General features: G+C 37.6%; 1 protein-coding gene across 50 annotated transcripts in view; it reads right to left on the reverse strand.

The window, feature by feature from the left end:
* Nucleotides 1–22,623, reverse strand: part of TTN (titin) — a 270,562-nt gene that overhangs the window by 151,336 nt on the left and 96,603 nt on the right. For all 50 annotated transcript variants that reach the window (XM_057316425.1, XM_057316423.1, XM_057316417.1 and 47 more), the window contains 29 exons: nucleotides 22,285–22,575; nucleotides 20,005–20,292; nucleotides 19,325–19,417; nucleotides 18,915–19,200; nucleotides 17,725–17,908; nucleotides 17,436–17,525; nucleotides 17,072–17,339; nucleotides 16,699–16,959; nucleotides 14,419–14,628; nucleotides 14,133–14,210; nucleotides 14,005–14,031; nucleotides 13,511–13,570; nucleotides 13,135–13,218; nucleotides 11,482–11,547; nucleotides 10,436–10,483; nucleotides 9,142–9,546; nucleotides 8,647–8,706; nucleotides 8,138–8,215; nucleotides 7,898–7,975; nucleotides 7,181–7,267; nucleotides 6,868–6,948; nucleotides 5,748–5,831; nucleotides 5,274–5,357; nucleotides 3,138–3,242; nucleotides 2,830–2,910; nucleotides 2,611–2,691; nucleotides 2,364–2,441; nucleotides 1,998–2,099; nucleotides 1,482–1,586 (listed from right to left, as the gene is read on the reverse strand). In XM_057316425.1, the coding sequence (XP_057172408.1) occupies nucleotides 1,482–1,586; nucleotides 1,998–2,099; nucleotides 2,364–2,441; nucleotides 2,611–2,691; nucleotides 2,830–2,910; nucleotides 3,138–3,242; nucleotides 5,274–5,357; nucleotides 5,748–5,831; nucleotides 6,868–6,948; nucleotides 7,181–7,267; nucleotides 7,898–7,975; nucleotides 8,138–8,215; nucleotides 8,647–8,706; nucleotides 9,142–9,546; nucleotides 10,436–10,483; nucleotides 11,482–11,547; nucleotides 13,135–13,218; nucleotides 13,511–13,570; nucleotides 14,005–14,031; nucleotides 14,133–14,210; nucleotides 14,419–14,628; nucleotides 16,699–16,959; nucleotides 17,072–17,339; nucleotides 17,436–17,525; nucleotides 17,725–17,908; nucleotides 18,915–19,200; nucleotides 19,325–19,417; nucleotides 20,005–20,292; nucleotides 22,285–22,575 (3,843 nt within the window). The remainder of the gene's footprint in view (nucleotides 1–1,481; nucleotides 1,587–1,997; nucleotides 2,100–2,363; nucleotides 2,442–2,610; nucleotides 2,692–2,829; nucleotides 2,911–3,137; nucleotides 3,243–5,273; nucleotides 5,358–5,747; nucleotides 5,832–6,867; nucleotides 6,949–7,180; nucleotides 7,268–7,897; nucleotides 7,976–8,137; nucleotides 8,216–8,646; nucleotides 8,707–9,141; nucleotides 9,547–10,435; nucleotides 10,484–11,481; nucleotides 11,548–13,134; nucleotides 13,219–13,510; nucleotides 13,571–14,004; nucleotides 14,032–14,132; nucleotides 14,211–14,418; nucleotides 14,629–16,698; nucleotides 16,960–17,071; nucleotides 17,340–17,435; nucleotides 17,526–17,724; nucleotides 17,909–18,914; nucleotides 19,201–19,324; nucleotides 19,418–20,004; nucleotides 20,293–22,284; nucleotides 22,576–22,623) is intronic.

The following is a 22,623-nucleotide window of genomic DNA, read 5'->3' on the forward strand; positions in this document are numbered from 1 at the left end:
CAGGGCAGGAACACACACTTGAGGAAACATAAATTGGATGATAAAAAAGAAAAGACCTGTATTACATGTGAAAAACCTACTGGTTTGGGACTTAGAAACAAGCTTTTCCCCCTAGTTTTGTGGGGGCAAGTATGGTAGAAGAGGCAGGTGTCTTTATATGGTTTTTGAGCCTATTCGTATAAAGTTAATTACAGAATAGGAAGATCTAGTTGTAGACACATCTCTTTACACTAGAAGTAAACTTAACAGGCTACCCATCTTTTCCGTAGATCTAGACTTAATGAAAACACAGTATCATAGAATGTCTCTCCTTTTAGCTATAATACTGAAAGAGATTTATAATGCATACTGTCAAAAATTGAAATCAGATTCATGCAATGAGAACTTTCTTTGTGTACATGTTACGTTTGGTTTCCCAAATATGTCTAGAAATGTTAGGGCCCTCTTCAATCTATCAGATTCCTGACTTATGCCCAAAACCTTGGCCTTTCCCAGGAAGCACAACAGAACCAGTGGGCTTCCTCTTGGGAGTCATGTCCCATCCTGCCCTGATCCAAGCCATTCCATTAAGACTGAACATTGGGATTTTACATGGGATTTTCTTCACGTAGACAAGAAGTGGGGCACCTTTTATTAGTCAGAAATGCACTCAAGGGCATCTACATATAGAATTCCATTCATCTTTTTTTTTAGGAAGAGAGTTAATTTGTTATAGAACTTACTGATTTTTCTTTGAAGCACAGCTACATTAGAACTTTCTTAGGAAAGTTCTTTCAGATATATTGCTTTAGCCAGAGTGCTGGACTTTAGCAGTAAACCTAGTGATATCTTAATTCACTGCAAAGGACTGAAATAAAGCTCATTATTCAAGCCTTAAGAAACTATAGAGAACTAGTATTACAGGTATAGGGATGTCTAAACAAGAAGCTAATTCAATCGAAGATATTACATAATTGTTTTCTCCATACATGAAATATAAGAAAGACCCGTGTGTTCAGTGCTTCACTCTCAAACATGACCTTGACTTCTGGAATGTAATAAGGTAATACAATTTCTTATTCACTTAAAAACTGTGAGTCAGGACACATTAGTGACTTGTGCTGTCAACACTGCTCTATGTTCCCCATGTTTTAGGCATTAGACTACCAGGCGACATTTATGCCGGCCCACCCTGCTGAAACCAAGTCCGGTCTACTGAAAGGATAAATATAGATGGAGATACCTGCACCATTAATTACCTGTAAATATGAGACCTCCTTCCGCCCCATATAGCCAAGTAAGAGAGGATAGACAAGCAGTACATTGGATTTTTACTCTAAGGAATGTTCCTGAATCTTGTGTTTTGATCAAAATATACATCTAATGAGGCCCTTGGCTGTTCAAGGAATTTGTGTCCACTTTCATTAATCTGATCAACAATCTGTGAAAGAAAAGAGCTCATCAAGATTCCAGAGCATCTCGAACTCATTGGAATTGTTTACCTTCATACTCTGTAACCTTCACTTCTTCCTCCTCTTCTCTTTCCTCTTCTCTATAAACTGAAACGGATACTCTTTCCTCTTCTTCTGAATAACTCCACTCCTCCTCTGTGGATATTTAAAAGATAATATGTAATTTAAATTCAGCCTCCTGAAATACTGGTAACAGCCATGTGTTCCCTACAGTTGGATGGTGGTTCTTGCAACTGCTGAGTAGTGCTTCCTCATTACATGGAAGAGAGAGCTGATTTAAGATAAGGGGACAGTACAGCCCAAGACTGAGAAGAATATTCAAGTGACATCCAAGTGTGGCCATGTTGACAATTATCACATTTTCAACACCCCTTTCACTGTCTTGAAATGATTTAAGACCACTGCAGACACAAAAGACTCAGTCTCAGAAAGCTACGGCAAGTAGACACTGAGAAGGACAACTTCTAAGGCAAAGAGTCACATCCGGAAAGAAAGAGTTTGAGGTAACACACACACCCATTTCTCCCCTCACATCTGATTATATACCTTCGTGTCGCATGACTTCCACTGTTTGAGGAACTGCAACAGACAGTCTTTCTTCAGCAGCGAATCTTTTTTCTTCTACCACGGTTTTCTTAGAAACTTCAGCTTTAAAAAAGCATTAAGTTGAAGTGTAAAAATCAAGAATCTTAACAATCCTCTTTCCCTAAGAGTTTGGGGAAGACATGCACGGTACTCCACTCTCACTAATAAAATGGGAAAACGAGTTACGCAACAAACATCACGAGGATACACACACATACCAATTCCATCAGAAGAAAGACGGAGGGACATACAAGAAGACACCAGATAGAACTAAGCAAGAACTCACAGGCAACAAGATTTTCATAAGAGATCTGAGACAAATCCTACCTCGGGGAGGAGGAGCTTTCTTAGCCACAGGAACCGGGACAGGAACTTTCTCTTCAGGGACGGGTTTCTTACGTAGAACTGGCATTTAGAAACATGCACTTTCAGATCTTCAGAGTTATCTCACTGAAGCCCAACCCCAAACACAGATGTACACCCCCAATGTACTCATATCACAAAACTAACAAAACCCTCATCTGCCTTCTTACGTGAGGTTATACAAAGACGGTCTTGGAAAGAGAGACAATACCTTTTGGTGGTGGAACTTCTTCCTCTTTTTGAGGAACAGGTCTTTTTTCTTCAGGAACTTTCTTCTTTGGTATTTCTGGCACTTAAAGAACAGCATTTGATTTTAAGATTCTCAGAAAGGCAAAATAAATGAGCAACACAGAATGCCCATTAGAGAAGGCATGCAATTAAAGAAGCTTGAAGGAAAGACAAGGTTACTTATGAAGATGCAATTAAGTACCTGCCGGTGGTGGTGATTCCTCTCTTTGAGTAACAATGGTTATTTTTTCTTCTGTGACAACCTTCTTCTGTACTTCAGGAACTTCAAAAGACATTAATTTTTAGAAATGACTTTGTATTTTCCAAAGCAGCTAATTTACAGCTATTTTGTAAGAAAGTAGGCAGGTGGACAGACACTTTCATTGAATTATAACTCACACCATAAAACACTTGTTTTGAATTAAACTAACTCAACAGATAATTAAACACAAAAGTGTTTTGTACTCAAGACATAAAAATAGGGCTCCTTTACTAAGCAAGGTACTATACCTTTAGCTGGCGGGACTTCCTTTTTCTTTGCAACAGGAACGGGTATCTTTTCTTCAGGAACAGGTATCTTTTCTTCAGGAACAGGTTTCTTTGGCACTTCTGGGACTTAAAGTTTTTAAAACAGAACATTAGTTCAATATATACCACTTTTATGAATGGACATAGACACATACACCAATCTTTAGTAGTTCATTAATGTCATAGAGTTTCTATACATTGACAAAATAATGCAGAAAATTAAACTATAATAGTAAAAAGATCACAATGTAATAAATGTCACAAGTAATGTTATAAAGGCATTCAAGCAATTAAACTGAGTCATATACACAAAAAGATATGTACAAAATTCATTATAAATTGGTATGCTTTTGATAAAAACAAATTAGCATCTACACAAACAATACAGAGTATAGGTATAGAATATAGCAAAGTCTTGGTAGGTTTTGTGTTAATAAATGGAATCCATAATAACAATGGATTTATCTAAGACTATCTTAGACTAAGACATATTTAGAATAATTTTATCTATAGGACACCATTTCTTTTCCATTTCTCTTCTGATTTTGTTTTTGGTGCAACTGTAGTGTGTTTAAAACTTAGGAAACACTCGTTCTCAATCTGATACCCATGTGTCAATGACTTTGGGTAGCTCTGTGTACGAAATTTTGTGAGTATATGCATATATGTTTTTCTCTAAGAGGCTCCATGGTTTACAACAGGATCTCTGACCCAAAAAGGTTTACAATGGCTTAGTTTATCTATTCTAAGTGTTGATGATGTGGAATTTTTAACTGACAGGTGTATTTTAACAGCATGCGTTGCTGGCAATAATTGTTTCCATTTTAAATAAGATAGCAGTTTTTGTGAACTCCTGCACTTCTTATGCTTGCATCTGTAATATCCTGATGTAATTATGCAGATATATACATTTATGTCTGTATATATTATCTATACATGGGTGTTTATGCATATGTATGTGTGTGTGTGTGTGTGTGTGTATATATATATATATATGTTACTATGTATATTTGTTTTTAATGGTAAGTGAGACATGCCTCTGTGTCTCCCTCCGGAATGAACAGTGGCTTTTGGTATTAGTACTGGTTTTAGTAATGTGACCTTTTAATGTATCTTATTTTCACATAACCATATTTTAATGATTAGATAATCAGGAATCATTTTTTTAAAATAAGACCCAGAATTCTGAAAGAGTCAAGAGTTTGAGAAAGATAGAAACAGATTTGGTTTGGGAAGAAAATGGAAAATGGGAAGTCAGGGAAAATGGGAACACTATTTAAAAAGTATGATTTCAGTAAGCGTGGTTTTCCTAAATTGGAAGATACCGAATTCTTATTGAATCTCTCTGTAACAGACCACAGAGGTATGCAGTTTGTAGCTTTGTTGCATCCATAAAGCTGTGTCTTTTACATCACCAACCCCCTCCCCCCCGAAAAGAAACAAACCAAATTCAAAAACCAAAATAAAGGATTAGCAATTGAATCCAAACATATGTATATGAAATTTCCTCTGACTAGTTAATGAGATAATTGCAACGCTTATGGCAAATACTGACATTCAGTTAATGTCAGGAAACAGGGTCAAAGTAAATGTCAAAAATCAATGTTTCCAACTCTTCTAGACTTGTCGCTATTGACTTTTCAGAAGAGTGGCGGTCACCAGCAGCACGGTATACAACTTCATCTCGTTAACATTCAGTTCTGTCAAACGCTTTCCAGTCGTGACTTTTTGTAACTCATCATAAGCTATGGAAGTGTTTTTTATTAAGAAAAATCACATAGATGAGGGGTAAAAGAGTGTTCTTAGAAACGTGCCTGTAGAAAATGAGTTTCACAAAGATTTCTTCCTTAACAGAAGAAAGATAGCAAAAATTTAAGACAGCAGTTTGACATAGTTACTTCTTTTAAGACCACTTTCTGGTGGTGTCTTTGGAATGTTCAGTGTCATAAATAATGTAAGTCAAGAGTTACAGCCTTGGAAGGTGACCAACAAATGAAAACATCAGGCGCATCTAAAAGATACAAAATAATAAGACAGCATGGTACACATAAGAAGACCATATAAAGCAAAAGACTGGCACTTGGGGCAAATGGTTGCCCCCTGATCAGTTCTGGGTACCTTTTGGGGGAGCAGGTGGTTCCTTTTTGGGAACAGGAACAGGCTTTTTCTCCTCTGGTACAGGTTTCTTGGGAACTTCAGGAACTTTAAAGATAACATCGTTGAAACAATGTTGAGAATTCTAGTTTCCCCGTAAGACATTTAAGATTCCACTAAAGCATAAATCCTCAGTAAGAGTGTAAGAATTTAGGCAGTCATTAAACATGCTCTACTTGCATGTATGCAAGTAGAAATGTATGCAAAATAAATCAATACCATAGAGACGTGACCTACATTCCATGAAACGAACACGCCCTTAGTATGGTCTGAAGTTACTGATACTTGTATAACATGTTACCACAGCTAATGAGATCAACATACACAGAAAACGTTACAAATCGTTTACAGATGCTGTTCTGTTAATACACAGATCCCAAAGAAAAAGATACAAAAGGACAGACACTTGAGAAATTTATTTCAAAAATATTATTCTACCTTTGGCTGGTGGGGGTTCCACCTTTTTAGGAATGGGAACAGCAACCACTTCTTCTGGGACTGGTTTCTTAGGTAGTTCAGGGACTTAAAAAAAAAAAAAAGTGCCATTTTTGAGAAATCGCGTGTTTTTACAACAAGGCATATGCTGTTGCAGGTCAGAATTAAAATAAAGAGTAGACATGTCTCTTTTACGCCAAATGAATGCAAGGAAACTCCACGTTAGACGCAAGAGGCAACGGACCCCGGGGGGGCGGGGGGGGGGAAGAGGCGGAGGCTAATTAGAAAACGTTGTGGTTATTCTTGACCTTCAACTGCAGGAGTCTCCACTTTGCTAGGAACAGGTAGGGGCCGCCCTTCCTTAGAGGTGCCAGGGCCTCAGACACCGGTTTAGAAACCACATTTATAAAGCAACTGCATTATAACAATTGTATTAGATTATCTTAAATATTTTTTGTATCCTAAATATTTAACAATTTGGGTGGGGCGTGTGGGGGAGGGGAGCCCTGATTTGTAGCAGCTGCCAATTTCCAATTTCTGTGGTGGTGTAAATACTGCCACCCTGGCACACGAGAGAGACACCATGGCGGTGGAGTCGGGAATGGCGCGCAGTAGCCCACCGCAATCTAGTACTTCCACCGCGCAGGCACAATCGATGGAAACCACCTCGGAATCAGAGAGAATAATAACACGCGGAAAAAGTGGAAGTAAGGAGTTTTGACTATTATCACAGATTTTAATATAATTTGTTTAATTGTGAGTTTATGTAGTTCAGCTTTTAATCATGGAGGTGTTGAACACCGGCTAGCAAAATTCCTGCAAACTTCACCATCAGCTCTGCTGAGCTGGCCCGACCTGGCTCCAGGACATCACATTTCTATTTCCAAATAGCTGGTCACCAGATTGTAAGGTCCCTAAGCCCGGGCCAGAGCCTCCATTCATTTTCATTCCCCTCTCCTATGAGCTCCTCATGGCCTTCCCACCTCCTCTGGAATGTCCATTGTACCTAGTGGTTGTAGGTCTGCTGACTGTGTGACCAAATCCATTCTGCAATATTAACATATCCAAAGGCTTACCTATGAAAATTCTAAAAGATTTTAAACTTAGAAGGAATCACTAATACCTTCAGGTGGAGGCTCAATCTTTTTGGAAACAGCAACGTGAATTTTCTCTTCGGTAACAGTTTTCTTCTGTACCTCGGGGACTTTAAAAAACGTACATTTTAATTACTGGTATGCCATTATTATGGGTGGTAATTATAATTCACAAAGAATATTGAAATACAAATTAAAACAGAGACAAGCGTGCAATGAAAAGACGACAGAGAGCTACAAGGAGACAGAGATGCCTTCATAATCACAAATTAGGTATGAAGAAGACGGATAAAAATTCATCTAAAGCCCTTCCGAGCCCCCAAATTCAAATGTGCCTTATACCTGTGACTGACACCTCCTCCTCTGCGTGAGAAGCAAAGAACATCTTTTCTTCTGAAATAACCATCTTCTTTGTATGCACAGCTGGTACTTTAAAGAGAGTATTTCACTTTTAGTATTTCTTTTTCTAGGACAAGATACCTGATCAAATACATATGTGTATGTTTGCACATGTGTAATATACATTACGTGTAAGTCTTTAGACACAGAATGAGTGGGTTAGTATGAGTAGCTTGAGAATAAATTCAGTATTGACAAGAATACAAACCATGTTTTGATATATAGGGACAAACGATCCATGCAGCCTTTATCAAACATTATTAAATGGGAACCAAATAGACACAACTTCTTCACACGTAAATGTAGTGCTTTTCCAAATCCATTAGGGTTTATGCATATAAACGAGAGGATAGGGAATATTATCTGCAATGGAATGCCTTGCATAGTGAAGTTAGAAGACTATTTATTAAACAAAACCTTCCTTAAATTAAAAAAAAACCTGTAATTTTAGAGCAGAACCAGAAACAAAGGGAATGTTATTATTTCCTTAAATTATACATATAATTATACATATGTGCAACTCAACATAAGATATATACTGGAGAAGAATGTATTTTGGTAGTTTCAAATTTGTGAATTGTTTAGTAATATATGTACACATATACATAGACATAAATAGAGATGTTTAAAACTTGTAGCTGGCAAGACAAAGATGTATACCTTTCACTTCAATAACTTCTTCCTGCACAGGAGTCCGAGAAGGTTTTTGTGGAACAATCTTCTTTGAAACTTCAGGTACTTAAAAAATATGTACAAATATATTTGTATTGTGAAGAATATTGCTTTGCCCAAAATTTAAAAATATCTTAGTTTAGATGATCATATAACTAACATGGGAATATACAGCAGTAAACAGATGACGTGTGTACGTGGTATTAGAAATGTTTTAAATCGTAATACCTTTGGTGACTTGAACTTTCTGTTCCTCCACTCTTCGAGAAGTCTTTTCAATTTTTTCAACTACTGGCTTCTTTACAACTGCAAGCATTTTAAAGAAATTGCAGTATTTTTAGAATTTCTATCCAAATTCTCTTTCTACCTGTGTATCTATCCCCCTATGTATCTACGTATATTTATATATAAATATATATGTATACATGCATATATACATATATATATAATCTTTAAGAAAGAGACAAGTTTGGTACTCTGAACTTTAAGTACAAATTTCTGTACCGCAAATATTTTGGTTCTTTTAAAAAATATTTATCATAACCATCTTTTTATCATCTTTTCAATTTTTGCATTAAGTAAATTAGATATTCTTGGGAAAAAATTCATTGATACAATAAAGCTTAGAGAAGAAGTTGTGCCTATTGGATTGGACTGGTGACTTATACATCTTTGCCAAACAAGCCATGATAATGATGTGGATGTTCTGATCTAGTTCAATAATTCCGATTACATACCTTTTGGAGGCGGTGCTTTCTTTTCAGGGACTTTTGCTGGGATTTTCCTCTCGTGCGCTTCTTTAATAAAAACAGGAATAAGAAAGGATGCTTAAATAAGTAAGTTCTAGTAGATCATATAAACTGCAAAGGAAATAAGGATATATATTTGGGGAAAGTATGGTGTCTGGGATCTTTATGGCTAACGTGATCCCTGGCGCTGGACTTTGAAGCAGGATGCAGCAGAGACACAGAGGGAGTGGAAGCAAACCCTGAATTTGTGCATTAGAAGACCGCACTGGGAATTCCGGGATGGGACTCCATGATTCGACTTCACAATGTCAAAGCCTGAAAGTGACTTGAAGAAACTTCAAGAGTAAGTTTCTAAAAAGGCCTAACCTTAAAAGATGGAAATGGTCATTTCACTGCTTTCCTATCTATCCAGCTCAGGTTAGTAGCCCTGAAGACATCACCCACTGAGGAAAAGAGAAGAGAAGACACCCAGTCGATACACACCTTCATAAACCTCCTTTTGCACTTGGACCACTTCTCTCTCTTGGTAAGTTTCCTCCCAGTCTTCCTCCCCTTCGTCATAACCTTCCTCCCTTTCGTAGTACTCCTGGCCTTCCTCGAAGTCTTCCTCCCATTCCTCGTGAACTTCCCTCTTCGCTTCTACCTTGGCCTCCTCATAGTCTTCGTCTGGTTCTTCATAGTAAGGTTCCTCATACGGTTCCGTGTACGGTTCCACTTCCAGTTCGTCATAAGGTTCTTCCAGAGACTCGATGAAAAGTTTCTTCTCCTCGTAGACAGCGCGCTTCTTCTCATACACAGCTTCTTGTTCTTTGTGAACCTCTTTCTTTCTGGTTATGGTTGTTATTTTTACTTCTTCAGCTTTGGAGGATACATCAACAATTTCAGGAGCTGAAAATAAATAAATAAATAAATAAATAAATAAATAAATAAATAAATAAATAAATAGACAATATTAGCATATTAATTACATTCATGCCATTACTTCATAAACCAAAGTCTATGTTGTGGAACAATATCAGTATCTCAGGTCTCAGTATAACTTCAATAATTTGTTACATTTTCTGGGTATTGGTTCCATTCACATTTTTGTTGGCTATGGAACACGATGAAGAGTATCGAGATGCACTCACTCTCCATTTGAGGATTTTTTCCAGGGTGAACAGAATGGTATTCAGTAAATATCCAATGGACACATCTTCCATTGTTCCACGGGAACTACAGTTTATAAAGACCCTGGTGTCTCACGGGATATTTTAACATTTGATCATTTAATGGAATTTACATGTAATGTTAACCTCTATTTAAGTTTCCAATTCTTTCAAAGAAACATTTCTAATTTTAAAGCTATACTTTTGATAGTTGAATATGACTCTATAATCAGTTTAATAAAGATAATACTTAAAATTATGTAACCAAATCAATTAGTTGCTTTTATAATAACAACTTTTTAAAAAAAATTAAGGCTAACATTGTTTACATGATCCTTAGAACCTGTGTTAGCTACAACTGAAACAATAAGAATGATGCCTCCCTTTTCTCCCCTCGCCACTGCTGTCTCTGTGTCCACAGCACTGAGGCTGCATAAGCTGGCCTGCATTTCCCTTCCGGGGACTGGAGCAATATGACGTCGTCATTTCTAGTGCTAACTGTAACACGGCAGAGGAGATACCATAACTTTACAATCAGCTAGAAGCCTTCTATTTAAAAATAAGAATCCAAAACAGAGATGCAAATCTCAGAGATACAAAAAAATATTTAATAATATCTTTCCATTTACCTTTTGCTGGAATCAAGGCAGTAGGACGCAGGGGCTTCTTGTCAACCTCTGGGATTTTAAACAATAGAATACACGTTTATTTTTACATTATGCATTGTTTAATGTTTACTAATCCTGAGCACCTTTGTTAGTTATTTGTACAATCTGTGACTACTGCTAATAAACCAAACGCCTTTATAATTTCCAAATTTAGCTCGTCAGCATTGTTATGAGGTTACCATATATGCTACCAGCATATGCTCAGAAAGGCTGAACTTTGATTCTGATTTAAAACAATTTCAATTAACATGAAGCATGAAGAGACTATACAATAAGTCTAATGCTAACAAATAATGTATGTTTCATTTTTTCAATGGTTAGCTGTAAAGTTGAGGAAATACCCGTGTTTTATGAGCGCCCTCATCTGCCATAATGTTTCGCAAATGCCCTCTCAGAAAAACGTCTCTAGGAGTGGTGCCTTGTGCTCCTGGATCCTTCTCCTTTCAGGAGGGCTTCCTTACTCTGATCTTAAACAGGTAAAACTATTTGCTTAAATTTGGTGATCTAGTCTTCCTCTTAAAACTCTTCTAGGATATTGTAAAAAAAAAAAAATGGGAGTAATTGAACTGATCTTCCTTCAAAAAGCGTTTTGTTTTTCTGCAGGGACTGACAGCTCAGGTGAGCCAGGAAGGGTTCTGAGTTGGGCTGGAGCAGCCACTGGAAATTAGCATCAGTCCTTGGCTGTCTATCGGTAGGACTGGATCAAGAGCAGCTGTGGGACGGGTGGGCGTGCCCTCCAGAGATAACGAGAGCTCTCTGGTGTTACCGCTGTGTGCCATGGGCAGACACAGGCACAGGAGGATGGGGAGAGAAAAAAAAAAAGAAAGAGTAGAAAGCTGACAAAGGGAAAGCAAGGGCTGAGTTCTAGGGTGAGAGTGAGTGGAAGGAGAGCCTCCATTTTGGGAATTCAAACTCTTACCTTCCTCCACCCTCCACTATTTGGGGTTTAAAATTGTTAAATGGGAGAAAAGCAGTAAGACTCAATTTTCATTAATTAATGATGATACCTTTAGGTTCTTCTTTGGGCTTCGCGACAACTTTTTTGGTATCTTTCTTCACAGCTTTTTTGGTCACTAAAAAATAAGATGTCAGATGTAAACAGGTGAAATGCTTTCATGAAACAAAGAGGTTTTACTGAAATACTTTAGTTTTTCATATGTTTTGATGGTAATGAGACTCTTGCAACACTATTGCAAGACACCTGTTTCAGAAAGGTCTTGCACTAGAATGCAGAACATGCTTTTTGGATGGAGATAGAGTGTGTAGGGTCATTCTACACCTTCACTGATTTTATGCCTGCCTACAGTTTTAAAACACACAGAACGTGAACCTAATTGATACCATAAATAGAAAAGGTGTGCTTTTCCACTTTGTTTCACTTAGATAAGAACATTTTAAATTTATCAGGATGAAGAATAACAAGTGAATTAGTAAGATTAAAAATCCTATCTATGATATTGTGGAAATTTTCTTTGTTGTTGCTGACATTATACCTTGATCATAGCTCCTACTTATAACTTGAATTATGGCTCTGAATATTCATGAATAAATAACACTTTTTAATTTTTAAAATATGATTTAATTTCCCAAGTTTCCCAGTGGGTAGTCGAACTCAGCCATGTTGACCGTAGCGCTCAAAGACTAAATCATTCATTAAGGTAAATTATTATTCCTGACAACAAATACAAATGGAAATTTATGATTTTTGATTCTTGTTCCTCTCTGCTATTAAAAGTAGATGAAATATATTTAGCTGTTCATATAAATTACAAAAATGCTTTTATTTGTTATTGAGATGTATTAGTCACAAAACTGGAAGGTTTTTTTGTTTGTTTCTTAATTTTCCCAGAGACCGTCTGAAAACTAGCTCAAGCTCTTGACATCAGTGGTAGCAGATATTGGAGTGCTAGCAGGCCAAACCCTGGAAACTGCTACGGAAAAATATGACTATGGAGAAATCTGACTTTGATATGCAGAATTTTTTCCTGAAGCAAGGGGAATTCTGACAGCAATTCTCAATGACCCAGGACCCTAGAAAGTCCCAGGTAGTCTGTTGACTGATTTAGTTGAGCGGCTTGGGGGACAAATAGTCTAATTCGTCTACTGAAATATTTGAAAAGGGAAATTCCTTGACACATTCAAGAGCTCCTTATTGGTGCACTCATTCCTTAGATAAGAAAAAAATCAAATACATCAAAGATATTCTAAATCACATTTTTGTAACAAAATAGCAAATTTTAAAAAGGTGTTAACATTGTAATTGAGAAAAAAACACTGTAACTTGCAACATGACCATAAACTAGTATGTTTTATTTCCAGAATCTTCACTAGAAGTTAATCCCATTATTTTATTGTTATATATATAGTTACATATAGTTAAAATATATAAAATATGAAACGTGAAATCGACTTGCCATTAATGTTTCAGTGATTACATTAAGATAAAATATTTTAATATTAAGAATTGCATTTGGTTTGTCTGATGATTTTCAGAGTTTTAATCACGTCTTATACATTCAGTTAGAGCAAATCATTTACATTTTGAAAGGCAATTCAACTTGTTGGCCACTAGAGGGCCCACATGTTGCATTAGACCACATTTTCCAGGTCTGCGATGGTTGACTATGTATTTTGACATTTAGGTGGATAACATAAAATACCTTCAATGCGTTTCGCTGGTGGTTTCTTTTCTTCAGGTGATGGTAGCAACAGAGGAATAGGAGGAACAACCATAGGAGGGATTTCTGAAGAAAAGAAATGCCATGATCATGGTTTGGTTTCTTATTTTGTGTGAAGTACAGTGAAAAGTCTTACACATTCCTTTCAGAAATCAAATGTGTTATAGTACCAGTTCATCAACCAGAGCAAGTAAAAATAGCACATATAATTGTTACTACTCTCTTGCTTTGATTTGTAATTACACGTGAAGAGTATGACATGCAAGGATGTGCTCTCTCTGCTCTGGTTTGGCATGGCTAATTTCCTAGGGGTACAGAATCCTGTTGCTGCAAGCCCAGGCGTTGTGCTGGGTCTTACCTTCCGGAGGTACTGCTCTGATAGGCATGGTTGGGATTGGAACTCTGGAGTCAGGAATATCTGGAAAGGAACAATTAATGGTAAGCACAGAGGGACCGAAACCACAGATATGAGACAACGAAGATGTGACTGCCAGGCGTTTCAAGCAGCAGAATCTCATACACAGACACAGCGATATTAGGGTTCTTTTGCGTGGAACCGCATAGGCATGTTCATTCCCTGTGAAAACTGTTGCTGTTCTATGGCCACACAATTTTGTCATGATCCTAGATATCAGCTGAATGAGACCTTATGATATCTAATTTCCTAAGCTCACAAAGCCTAACATTTATATTATTTCCTGAAAATTATTTTACCAAATAATATCTTACTGAAAAACCTAAATAATAATTTTAGACGTTTCGATTTGGCTTCTATCATTTACAAAATTCTATTTTCTATTGAATATATTTGAGCAAGTGCTAGTGTTCTTTTTTTTTTTTTTTTTAACTTACCAGGAGGCTTCATCTCAAGCTTGATTTCTGCAAAAGAAAAAAAAATGACATTTTTGTGTTTAGAGTCGTCTGGGAGGGATTGCTTGTTTCAGGAATTGCAATGTGGCTTAAACAGGCTGTTTTCTGACCTTTCGTTGTTAAGTACAGCTCCGCTGTGCTTCTTGCTTCACCTCTCGGTTCCAGTCGAGCAATTACTGAATAGACACCTAAGAAGAATCACCAAACGCTTGTTGTCTGTTATGTTTGTAAATAACACTTCTTTACTTAAATCAGTATGGATTTATTTACCATTCTCTTTCCTAGAAAAAGTATTCTATATAGAATTACAGAGTGTAAGTATAAGCTAGGGTAGAAATATATAAAACAGACAAGATTTACATTATATATTCACGGGGCTGCTGTCAACTAAATTACCTTCATCATCCGGGGTCACATTGTGGATGGTCATATAATGGCAGCGACCATCATTCCTGAAGTTGTACTTCTGGCTCTCGGTCAGTTCTGTTGGCCCTTTGTACCACGTTACAATGGCATCATCAAAGGACACTTCGCATTCGAAGGTGGCCGACTGATGCTCGCTCACCACAATGTTCTGTATGCGCTTGGTAAACTGAATTGGTTCAGCTGTTAAAGTACCAAGAAGATTCAAAGTTAGTTTGTGTCGAGAAGAAATTCTGTGCTTTCCCCTCAGGTACTTAAAGCCGCCACCCATGTATCCAATTGGAAAAATAACAAAGGCTGAATATATAAAACAAAAAGAAAGTGTTCTTTTTTGCATCAGTAACAAGAAATTATCCCAACACTTGAGTGTGTTTCTTCAGGACCTATGTAGGAAAGATTAAAGAAATCCCTGGGAGTCCTTAAAATATTTGCACAAAGGCAATAGTCAAAGGGGCTTACGACCCAAAAGTCAAATTAAACTTTAAAGGGAACATAACTTTACTTTGGAACTTATTCCCCTTTGAAATTCCTCTGTAAAAGAATTTTGCTGTTCAGGACCTAGGATTGTTTTTTTCTTTTTCTTTTTTCTTTTCTTTTTCATCTTTCTCTCTTATCTCTGCAAAGCTTTTTATTTTTTTAATAATATTTTTTATTATATTATGTTAGTTACCATACACTACACCCCTAGTTTTTGATGCAATGTTCCATGATTCATTGTTTGCGTATAACACCCAGTGCACCATGCAATATGTGCCCTCCTTAATACCCATCACCAGCCTATCCCATTCCCCCACCCGCCTCCCCTCTGACGCCCTCAGTTTGTTTCCCAGAGTCCATAGTCTCTCATGGTTCATTCCCCCTTCTGTTTACCCCCTCCTTTCTTCTTCCCTTTCTTCTCCTACCGATCTTCCTACTTCTTATGTTCCATAGATGAGAGAAACCATATGATAATTATTTTTCTCTGCTTGACTTATTTCACTTAGCATTATCTCCTCCAGTCCTGTCCATGTTGCTGCAAATGTTGAGAAATCATTCTTTCTGATGGCTGAGTAATATCTACTATGTTATAACTTTCCTCAAGAAATAATTTTAAACTCAAGAGGAAGTCTGATCTAAATTACAGATGGCTCATTTTTAAGAGTTCTGAAACGCGCTTTGTGAGCCCATGTGGCCATGCACAAAGGGCCCCGCCCTCCCAGGAATGAATGGCAAGGGTATTTAGTAGGAGAATGGGCTGTGGTAGAGGGTCCTTCTGCAAGATTCTATCTGGAAGTCTGGAATTCAATGTATAACAGTACCAAGAACATCTCAGACATCATAAGTACTCTGGTGAGCCTTTTTTTTTTTTGAAGGATCATATAAGATTGCAATTATTTAAAAAATGAGAAGTGGTTTCAACTGGATCCTTTATATGGAAACCTACTAAAAATTTTTGAACCTTAAAATACAGCCAGGCATTGATATCCACTTAAAGCAAGTCAGAGAAGTTGAAATGTTTGTGGAAATAAGTCATATAGTTGTATTTCAACAACTGTAAATGGGCACCCACTCGAAGTAGATGCTATTTTTATAGCTAAAATGCTGCTCAGTACAGTCCAAGGGTGTCCTCAGCCAGTGCATATGATCAAAGGATTAGGAAATAAATATTATTGCTTCTAAATCTTGAGGTTTCCCTTTATTACAGAGATTTAGAAGGTTGGAATATAATCCTTGCATGAAATAATTATTTTCAAAAAACAGCTGCTAATCACACATGACATATGTTAATTTTATCTAGTAAGTTTCAGACAAGTAGATTCAAATTGATTTCTATAAACAAAATAGATTTTTTTTTTAGATCTATTAGATATAGCCAAGATCTTTTTGCTATAGCTATGAAATCTGGTCATTTCCAAGATCTCTGTCTTAGGATGAGAATCATAAATGTGCGAAATATGGAATTCAGTAAAATTATAAAGAATGATTGAATTTAGCAGAATTATGGAATTTAAATAACTGTTAGTCATGGCCTTGTTTAGATTGAAATCTGCCTTTGGTCAAAAAGAAGCATGCAAAAGAACTGGCGCTTGTGTGAATATTTCCCTTTTGATTTCGTGTACATCTTGAGATGTGAGTGAACGCTGTGTGCTGGGAAAGGAGAACACACACTTTGGAATCTGCGTAATGAATGGCAGGGCGTCCGCGGGAGGGGTCCTGCACCATGTTTGCCGTTGACCTGTGCACCTATAACCCCAGCTGTGGCCGTTCGCCCACCTTCAATTCTGAGCTCTGCAGAAGTTTCAAGGTCTTCATATTTGCAGGTGTACTGCCCCTGGTCTTCTGCCCGAACGTCTGCGATGGTCAGCTTATGGACTTTGTGTTCCACTTCTGTCTTATGTCTACCTTGGGGCTTAAGGATTCTGCCATTTCTGAACCATTCAGATTTTACGTTTGGCACGGAAAATTGGCATGTCATGGTGCAAGTCTGGCCTTCTTTCAAAGTAACGTCCTGAAGATGCCGTTCCCAAGCGGGCTCTGCAGGTATGACACACAAAACCTTTTGTTTACTATCCCACGCAGATGGGCTCAATGGTAAATGAACCTCACAAGGTGTTGTTGTTGTTTTAATAAAACGCTTTTTACTTACCAATTACGGTTAGTTTAGCACTAGCGATGTGTGGACCACACACCAATCTATAATTGCCCTGATCTTTAAGTTGACAGTTCTTGACTCTGAGTGTATGTCGATCACCATCGATACTTATTTCAAATTTATCACTGGGTTCCAGTTTTTCAGTCCCTTTGTACCATGAAAGCTTGATTTCTGGATAATTAATCTTAATGTCAATTTCAAACACAGCATCATCATCTTTCAAAACTGTCTGATTCTCAATGTCCTTGATCAGAGTGACAGGCTAGGAGAATAAAGAATTCACACACATTAGTCACTACTTCCCTTGTAATTCCCAATAACAGTCTGTTCACTGTATTATCCTCATGATTCACTTCACCTCTGTCTGTGACAGCCTTTGCTGGATAAATGATACAAGTTCCTCAAACTCCTTTTCATCCTTTTCTGACTTCTCAATTTCCTCAATTTCCTGAGGAGGAAAAAGTAGAAGTATTACATATGGGAAAAAAATTGAATTAGAGGATGCATGATTATATTCGGCTTCCATGATTGGCCTAGGTTACATTAAATGATCTCAAACAGCTGTAGGGTTCTGGAAATTCAAAGGATATATATTTGATGTTTCAAATGTAAATTTTTAAGATGATGCGATACACAAAAGATCATACCAATCTGTGTGTCTCTTCTTCTTGACTTTGCTTTAGCAGTTCGAATGCTTGAAGAAGACCTCGGAAGTCAGTGATTCCATACATGCGGGCATATTTTTCATATTCTTTAGGATCAACATTTTTGAGAAGTTCCATGATATCGATTTCCTCTTCTTCTCCAGCTCCTTTCTTTAAAATTGGAGTCCTAAATGAAATCAGAAATAAATGTAAATCACCTGTCTTCTACTTATTTTGAATTGCCTATTTTCATTTAAGAATTATAAATACCAATAAGGTTTCTTTTCCCCCTCACAAAGGCATAGAGCTGTGTCCTTTGTTCAAGAAATATTAGTTTTTCCATGTCAACAATAAAAAAAAATGTGGGCTTGGTGATGAAGTAGATTAAGATTGGACCATTGTAATTAAGTACAAACATTTTATCAAGGAATTTAAGAAGGAATATATATATTTGTAAATTTTACAACCGAAGAATCTAGTGAAATAATTAAAAGGAAAAACAATAACAGCAATGGAAGGCATTAATAAAGGATAAATATCATGTCAGGGGGAAGATGTGAGGAAAGCAAATGTTGATTAATTTAATAATCAACTATGTTGAAACATAATTTGTGTTGAAAATATTGGTAATTATGGAAATGTTGCAAGTGTTGATCTAGAAAAGAATTCAGAACATGAGAAATAATACACAGAAACAGAAAGTTCATATCGAGACAGGTACAGATTTCTCCGTAGGCCATTTCCTTTGTCTAAAATTTTAATAAAAAATTGCTTCAGTCTCACAACTTTCTCATGATCATTCAGAAACTGATCTTCATGAACTGCTAACCTACACCCAAGTATTGGGTGTTTGCTTATATGATCTTGTGAGAATGTCCGTGTGCTTCTGTTCATTTGCCATCAGAGGCTCGGAGGGGATGGTCCATGCCTCTTGAGAGATCTCTTTTGTGAATGGAAAATGACCGTGTGTGTGTGTGTGTGTGTGTGTGTGTCTGTGTGTGTGTCTTTGTGTGTGTGTGTGTGTGTGTGTGTGTCTGTGTTTGTGTCTGTGTGTGTGTCTGTGTGTGTGTGTCTGTGTGTGTGCGTGTGTCTGTGTGTGTGTGTGTCTGTGTGTGTGTCTGTGTGTGTGTGTCTGTGTGTGTGTGTGTCTGTGTGTGTGTCTGTGTGTGTGCGTGTGTTTTAAGTGAACTTACTTTTTCAGCATTGCTCTAAGATCTCCCTCAAGTTTCTCCTGTTTCTTCCTTTCATCCACCTGCAGGTTAACATTACTTTCAATTTCGCCGTGTTTATTAAATGCGACACACCGATACAATCCAGAATCAGTTTTTGTGGTGTCTCTAATCTCCAGCTTTGCTTCGTCGCCCTTCTGGTGGATAAGAATGCGACCCCCCTGGTTCAGTTGCCTCCATTTCCCTTTTGTCCATTTAACATTTGGGATTGGATCACCTCCAACTTTTGCAATGAATGTTGCAGTGGTTTCTAAGGAAGAATGAAAGTAAATGAATTAAAAACACTTCATTTTCCCGAATCGGTTCTTCCAAAATTAAATCAGCAGTAAAATTGTACAAGGTAGAAGAAGACGTACTGTTCACAAAGTACTTACTTTCTACGACTCTGATACTCTGAGGTTCTGACACGAAGAAGAGTTTCCCGTCTACTGCCGCTTTCTTGGCTGCTGGGACTGCGGCTGGTTTGTCTGAAAGACACATTTACATGTTTTGTTACCACAGTTACCTTAAAATCAGAACAAATTATTCCTTTGTAAAATAAGCTGTAGGAATCTGGCAGCGTCAAAGATATCATTCACTCCAGGACTCACTATGTACGACAGTGGATTACGGAATATAAAGCAGTTTTATAGGCATTTATCACTAGTTGTAGTTCTCAAATGCAGGTCAAACTACAATCATAATAGCAGTGTCCAATTTTATATTTCTAGGCTTGGCTTTATTCGATAGATTTCCTCCAGGACTGTGACATCAGATTCCTTCATGTCACACTATCATAGCACGATTTTTGGAACTTAGTTAGACCTTCTTGGATATGGTGGAAAGAGGTATGAGAAATAGGATGGTGAACTTGGAGTAATGTCAGACAATTTGTATCGAAATTATTTCCATTAAATTATCTAATACTTCAGTTATAACAAGGAGGCTAAAAATTGCAAATGAGCAATAATTGATGTTTCTAAAAAATGAATTCCATTCTTATTTAAGTTGTATAAGCAAATAAATGGGACCGGTCATTGGCTTCATTGGAATACTACTTTTGAGGTATCTGTACCTTTAATGGTCACTTTTGATTTTGAAGTGTCACTTCCAGCCACATTTGAAGCTTTGCACACATAATCTCCTGAATCTGCTTTAGCCACATCCTTCAGTTCCAGCATGGCAGTCCCGTGAGCAAAGCTGAAGCTGCATCTGTCTGAGGGCTTTACTTCCCTTCCAGCCTTCAGCCACTGGATCCTGATGGGTTCTGATCCCCACACGTGACAGCTGAGCTGCACAAATTCTCCTTCGATTGCTGTTACTGGAGTAAGGTGCTGATCAAACACAGGGGGCTTCTTGGGTTCTGGAATTACAAAGATACTTTTAAACGTAAAAGGAACATAAAGGCAAAAAAGTTTTAAATTCCAGAGAAGAAACAAGTTTTGCCTCTAACAGGTAGTACCGGCTGCTATAGCAGAACGGAACCAGTAACCGAATCAGGGTTGATTCCTCTCTGAAGGCAACAGTTACATGTATTGGATTTTTGAAGAAGATAAAGGTTGAAAAACAAAGAGTGTGCCATGTTGCCCATTAATCATACCAGCATCTGTGCCCTGATTAAACTCTGCAAACGTGGCAACTGGTCGTTCCTATAAACTTCCACACCACAGAGCACACTGTGGCTCCGCTCGAATGCGTACAGCTGCCTTTTTGCTGCGCCCTAAAAACGAAGGGCCTACGGGGGAATTCTGCTCGTCTGGAGCAGCAGTTCTTGCTGCCCTCTGGGGAAGAAAGCCAACGTTTGAGTAATCCGTGAGCCCACATCGTAATAGGTGACTTTCCCCAATATGCATCTTTAGCTATGAAATGCAGCTAGAGTAGCATTTAAAATCTAATCTTTGCCCAAAGGAAATAGCAGTTGAAGCTCAGTGGTCAACTGAAAATCAATCAAGAATATACAGGTAACATGGAAGGAAGGCCGTATACAACTCAGTGTTATGTAATGGTTTTATTCAATGATTCTAAGAAGTAGATACAAACATAAGGCAATATTCCTGATTGTAATGATTAAAAATTGCGATGTCTACTTAAAAAAAAATTCTACAAAGAAATAGCCTCAGAATGAGATAGAAAGTACTTATCTACTCAATGGCAAAACCACCAGGAAGGTAAATCATGAATATAAGCCACCACTTATTTTTTTTTTTATTAAACATATTTTAAAACTAAATGCACTTAAATTCTATAAAATGTCTTCAAAGTTAAGACAACTCAGTGATATGAGCCCATTAGTGGTATTAACCTATTTTCTATGCATGCACCCTGAAATGGCCAACAAACGGGCAAGTGGATCACATCAGAGTTGATCATCAAACTCCACGCTGCTCTAGAAAGTTGGCTTGTAAAGTGATTTTGATGAATCTGCATCATAATCATCTGGACGAAGCCATTTTATGGTCAGAGGATCAGGAAAAAAGATCTCTTTAAAAGATACAGTCTATTTCTTTGCCCCAAGCTAGGACTGTATATGTAAATACGTCTTCCATAATAATATGCAGCATCTTTCCTCTCATCTTTCTTTTTTCCCTTTTGAGCAAATTTTACTCTTTTGTCTGAGATTAATATTCATTTACAGGCTAAAAGCTTTGGGCAATATATGTCAAACAATAATCCGTTAGTAGAAATAGCCAAGAGAATGTTGCAGAATGTGATATAACTTCCAAGAAGCGAAGTTAATGTAGTTTTCCATGATGAAAATTTAAGAATTTTTCAAAATAAACGTGCCTCATAAAAATTTATGTATTACTGAGGCATGAATTTCCAAGTAGACTTAGACTTCTAACTGCCTGAGAGAATTTTGGGATATGATTCACATGCTATGATTTTAGTCCATTTATTATATAACACCTACTTTGCTGGCCATGTAACTAAATTATAAATAGTATGTATTTCAAGTTAATACATATGGAATTCTGGCAAGCCAACGACAACGCATATTTCCAGTTAGCCCTTACAGAACATGGGTTTGAAAGGCACGGGTCCACTTACATACGGATGCATTCTTTTCTCTAGTTCACTGTATTGTAAGAATATATAACTGACTGTTTATGTTATTGGTAAGGCCTCCAGTCAACAGGGTGCTATTAGCAAAGTTTTGGAAGAGTCAAAAGTTATACGGGGATTTGTCGGTGATCCTAGCCTCCGCGTTGTTCAAGGGTCAACTATGTATCTGCTCTAACTTCCTTGGCCAACGGAGTTAAAGAAGAAATGCACATGTCAGAGGAAATGCACAGGCCTAGCTATTAGGCAATAAGAAGAACACTGGAGGAGGCCGGGGGCCGCGAAGACGACTCACCTTTGATGACGATCGAAGATGTACACAGAGCAGAGCCCGCGTCGTTTGACACTTTGCATGTGTACAGGCCAGCGTCGCCCATGCCCGCCTTCTTGACGTGCAGCAGGAGCGTATTGTTCTTGAATGCGATCTCACAGTTGGAAGTTGGGTGTAGCTCGATATTATTCCTGTACCATGCGACCGTTATAGGCTGGGAACCGGCAACACGGCCCTCGAGTCTGAAAGAATTCCCTTCCGTTTCTTCAACGGTCTCCGAGAGTTTTTTAGTGAAGCTTGGTGGAATGAGCCGCTCTGCAAGAAATTGCAAGGATATATGAAATGGAAGCCAGAGGCAGGTTA

The sequence above is a fragment of the Ursus arctos genome, unplaced genomic scaffold (assembly GCF_023065955.2).
Source record: "Ursus arctos isolate Adak ecotype North America unplaced genomic scaffold, UrsArc2.0 scaffold_1, whole genome shotgun sequence".
Lineage (NCBI taxonomy): Eukaryota > Metazoa > Chordata > Mammalia > Carnivora > Ursidae > Ursus > Ursus arctos.